Source organism: Quercus lobata, chromosome 11 (genome assembly GCF_001633185.2).
Source record: "Quercus lobata isolate SW786 chromosome 11, ValleyOak3.0 Primary Assembly, whole genome shotgun sequence".
In the NCBI taxonomy this organism is placed as follows: domain Eukaryota; kingdom Viridiplantae; phylum Streptophyta; class Magnoliopsida; order Fagales; family Fagaceae; genus Quercus; species Quercus lobata.
Window position 1 is genome coordinate 17,982,813 of NC_044914.1, and position 5,104 is coordinate 17,987,916.

General features: G+C 41.2%; 1 protein-coding gene across 1 annotated transcript; it reads left to right on the plus strand.

Moving 5' to 3' along the window:
* LOC115966504 lies at nucleotides 1-1,560 on the plus strand. Its single transcript, XM_031085728.1, has one exon. It carries the CDS (start codon nucleotides 1-3, stop codon nucleotides 1,558-1,560), a length of 1,560 nt encoding a protein of 519 aa, XP_030941588.1.
* Nucleotides 1,561-5,104: the final 3,544 nt, after the last annotated feature.

Below are 5,104 nucleotides of genomic sequence, written 5' to 3' on the forward strand. Positions count from 1 at the left end.
ATGGTGCTTTCTTGGTTGATCAATTCAATGCATTTTGATGTGTCAAGTGGCATTATGTATTGTGAGACTGCGAGGGAGATGTGGCTTGAGTTGCAACGTGTGTTTTCTCAAGGAAATGGACCAAAAATTTATAACCTTCAACAAGAAATCTCTCAGATAACTCAGAGTCAATTGTCAGTGACTGAATATTACTCTAAGTTCAAGAAGCTTTGGGATCAACTGCTTCATTATGAACCTTTGCCAGCCTGTACTTGTGGTGCGATGAAGATACTGAGCATTGCTCATGAGAAATCCCATGTGATGAGGTTTCTAATGGGGCTCAATGAGAATTTTGAGATTGTGAGGAGTCATATTCTCATGCTTGAGCCATTTCCATCAATGAGCAAGGTGTATTCTTTGATTCTTCAAGAGGAGGCCCATAAAGGAATTGGTCATGGTCATGGTTCTACCTACATTCCTAAACCTGATTCAATGGCAATGTATGTTAATACCAAAGGGAATCCTGGTAGCAAAGCTGGACCTAAGAAGGAAAGACCCTTGTGCACCCACTGTAACATGCTTGGACACACTGTGGACAAATGTTACAAACTCCATGGTTATCCACCAGGTTATAAGCAAAAGGGGAAGTTCAATGTTAATCAAGTTTCCTTTCCACAAGGAGCTGCTGCTGAGAATGCATCTGCTCAATGTCCTATTACTAAGGCACAGTGTGAGCAGCTCCTTGCCCTTTTCAAGCCTGGTATTGATCAAGGTCAAAATCATCATGTTGCATCTGTCAGTACAAGTGGAAGTGTCTCTCGTTTGACTACTGAAGCTCATGGTGTGCCTGCTGCAACTAGTGTGCCTCCCTCATTAGCCCTTAACAATTCCAATTTTATTGACACTATGTCAGGTACTGCTTCCAGCCTTTCTTTCAAACCTACTTTGCAGCACTCTATATTTTCTGCCAAAATAGTTGATAAAGAGTGTTTTCATACCACTGATTGGGTCATAGACACAGGGGCCACTGACCATATGGTACATTCTGTCACTTGCTTTACTTCTATCACCACTATCTTGAATACTCATGTTAATTTGCCAAATGGTGAGATAGCTTTAGTCACACACATTGGTACTGTGAGGATTTCAGAAAAACTTACTCTTTACAATGTGTTATGTGTTCCATCATTTAGTTTTAACCTCATCTCTGTCAGTCAGTTAGCCAAATCTATTTCATGTTGTCTTATCTTCTTTGGGACCTTGTGCTTTATCCAGGACCTTGCTCATTGGAGCACACTTGGTTTGGGTAAGGAATGCAATGGGCTCTACCTGCTGGAAAGGAGCAACTCCACTTCACTATCTGCTTCTATTTCTGCTGCAATACCTTCAGTTCATAGCACTCATGTATGGCATTCTAGATTAGGACATCTGTCTAATGCCAAATTAGTTCAATTAGGAATAATGGTGAACCACTTTGTACTTCAGTTGAGGATCTTGCTTGTGAAATCTGCCCACTTGCAAAACAAAAACGTTTACCCTTCAATAAAAGCTCTCAAATTTCTGCTTCCTGTTTTGATTTGATACATTGTGACTTATGGGGTCCCTTTTCAGTGTCTACCATTGATAATTGCAAATATTTCTTGACAATTGTAGATGATTGCTCAAGGTGTACTTGGATTTACATGTTAAAACATAAGTCCCAAACCCAATCTGTTTTAGAAGGATTTTGTACCATGGTGGAAACTCAATTTTCTAAAAAGGTCAAGACCATTAGGTCTGACAATGGTACAGAATTTTTCATGAGGGATTTCTTTGCTAAGCAAGGCATTTGTCATCAATTGAGTTGTGTTGAAACCCCTCAACAAAATGGTGTTGTTGAGAGGAAACATTAGCAAATCTTAAATGTGGCTAGAGCTCTCATGTTTCAATCACATTTGCCTTTACACCTATGGGGACATGCTGTTCTTGCAGCTGTTTACTTGATAAATAGAACTCCCTCTTCAGTTTTATCAAATCAAACTCCTTTTGAAATTTTGTTTGGTTATCCACCCACTTATTCACATTTGAGAGTTTTTGGCTGTTTGTGTTTTGCTTCTACCCTTTCTAATCATAGAACAAAGTTTGCTCCTAGAGCAAAGAAATGTGTCTTCTTGGGGTATCCTTTTGGGGTAAAGGGATATAAGGTTCTTGACTTGGCCACTCAAAGTGTGTTTCTCTCTAGGGATGTTATTTTTCATGAACATTCCTTTCCTTTTGCATCTGTTTCTAATAGTGTTTCAAATTCCTTTACTTCTTGTGATGATGTTGTTGCTCCCTCTTCTTCAGCAGGTAATGATTCCTTTGTCACTCCCATTAGTGTCCCTGATTTTGTTCCCAATGATATTGATAAAGCCTTATTCCCTTCCTTTATTTCTACTGACCCTGTTCTTCACAATGACATTACTTCTTCCTTAATGTCTACTGATGTTTCACCTAGTTCTAGTCAGGTTTTTTTTCTAGCTGCACCTTCTTCTCCACTAGTTGTACCAGCATCTCCAGTGCCTCTCAGAAAATCAACTAGAGACACTAGACCTCCTGCATACTTGTAGGATTATGCTTGTACTGCATTTGCTCCTAGTGCTGCTTATGATCTGGCTGAGTGCATCACCTACTCTCACTTGGAACCTGGTTACCAAACTTACCTAATGACAGTTGGTTCTAGTCCTCAAGAACCTCAGAGCTTCTCCAGGCAGTTCAAGATCCTCTGACAGTTTTTAGACCCCTTAAACAATTGATTAAACCTAGGTAATTAGCCAAGTTGTTACTTAGTCCAATTAAACAAGTCTAGGTTATCACAATAATAAAGATCAAATCATGCAAAGCAGCAGAAAATAAATAACACACGATATGATCACCCAGGAAACCAAACCGGTAAAAACCTAGGGAGGATTTGACATAACTATCCTCAAGGTAAACTTGAATCCACTATCTTGAAAGAATCGAAGTTCATACAAAAGGACTTACAAGCACCCCCGCTCGACTTCCTAATGCTACCAACCAGTAGGACTTACTGACACGACCACGTGCAAGCTCTGAATCCACGGACTCCTTCTTTCTTGGATTCCCACCAACTACAAGCACCCCCGCTTGTGTATTCTTTAAGCTTTAATGGCAGCAACTGTTTTGATCATCAAGGTGTAGAGAATATCTTCTCCTTGAAAACCCTAAGTTTGTGTAAAGGAAAGCTCCTCTAGATCTCACAAGAGATTTACACAAACCGCAATATGAGCAACACTAAAACGTGGCTAGGGTTTGCCTTTTATCCTTAGGACAAATAAGAAACCCTAAAAACGTTTTAAAACAACTAGGGCTGAGTTGGAAAATTCTGCAGAAAAGCAATCTGCCCGAGCTTCGATCGGTCGAGCCTAAGCTTCGATCGATCGAGCCAGGCCGAAAGCCACAGTGCTTTCTGCTTTACACTCGATTCCAACTTTACATTGACATACAACTTTGAGCTAGCTTTAAACACTTCTAAACACATTGTTTTGATCATGGTTTGCCAACAATACAAATTAGAGTTCTAAATACATAAAGTCCTACACTTTAGAACCTAACAAACTCCCCCTTTGGCAATCCGTGACAAAACACAACTTAGAAGCTCAAAGTTTACAAAATGAAAAGCCCTTTACAAAATAATGCTCATAAACCAAATTCAATCCTAACTACTATCCATCAGTTGCAAGTGTAGACAGCAGCTCAATTGAATCAACCTGTATATTTCCTGAAACACTAAACAAAATGCATAACCGCATGTGTGGAAATAATACAAGTAAACAAAATAACTTCTTGATTTCAAACAACACACAAATAAAGACATATATCAATGAATAACTCATAAATATAAATCAATAAGCAGTTTGAAACAAGAAACAAATAAAGTACCAACAAAAACATAAAACTCCCCCTAACATGAATATCCCATCAAAAACAAGGTAAGAGCTAAAAATGTTAAGTACACAGTGAAGCACCTAGATACAATCTAAAACTCCACAAGCTCCAACCAAAATCAAAAAGTCTCCCCCTGAAAGCAAAAACTCTACAAGTACTCCCCCTTTTTGTGACGGAATGCCAAAGGGCAAACAAGATATCCATCATCAAAAGGGAGGTGGTCTAAACTGCACCAACTCCGCACGCAAGGCACGGATCTCATCAAGCACGTCCACCAAAATCTGTCCTTGAGCCGCCTGAGCGGTCAAGACATGATCCAACGTGCGACGAATGTCTGAATCATCCGTAGCAGTCGGTGGAGGAACAGCAGCATCAGCATCAGCAGCAGCACCTGAAGTCTCAGCAGTAGCTGTACCTGTAGAAGAGGGAGGAGGGGGAACACTACTAGATGACGCACCTCTAGGACGAGAAGGAGGGACCCTCAACTGAACAGCCCTCTGACGAAGAAAGGTGGCACCTATGGGAGCTATCACATGAACAGGCTCACCTGACGGAAAACCATCTAGACCTAAATAGAGCAGGATCCTATGAATGAAAATAGGATGAATCAGCGCATGCCCTACGGCAAAACTCCTATGAACCTCGTTCAAAGAACGAAGGAACAAGTGAGGAAAACTGATGGACGCTCCAGAAGCAAAGGCGTACAAAAACACACATCGCTCTAAATGGATGGTGTGGAAGTGAGAGATAGGCCACAAGGAATGACATGCAATCTTAAAGAAGAGATAGGCAGTCTCTGTAAGCTCAGCGGACGTGATCCGAGGATCAGAACCCCACTGGATAGATGACCCAGTGATGTAAGACATGACAACATCTAAAGAGGGTGACTCATCATAGGGATAGTCAGCATCCCGAACAACCGGCACCCCAAGAGTTCAGCCACCACCCGAGGGGTAATGGTGAACTCTACACCTCGTATCCAACTCCTAACAAGGGTGTTGGAATCATAGACATGGTAAGAGAGATTCAAGTAGAACTCTCTAATCAGGGCGGTCGGAGGTGGATGATCTATCTCTACGAGAGGCAACCAACCCCTAGACTCAAAATTGGCCCTAATGGCCGGATCAAGCGCATCTAACACAACAGCTCGCTCAGACTAGATCTTACGCCTACAGTTCAAGGTGTCATAGGCTTCTCT

Coding starts and splice junctions, on each gene's coding strand:
- LOC115966504 (XM_031085728.1), top strand. CDS start 1: ATGGTGCTTTCTTGGTTGATCAATTCAATGCATTTTGATGTGTCAAGT.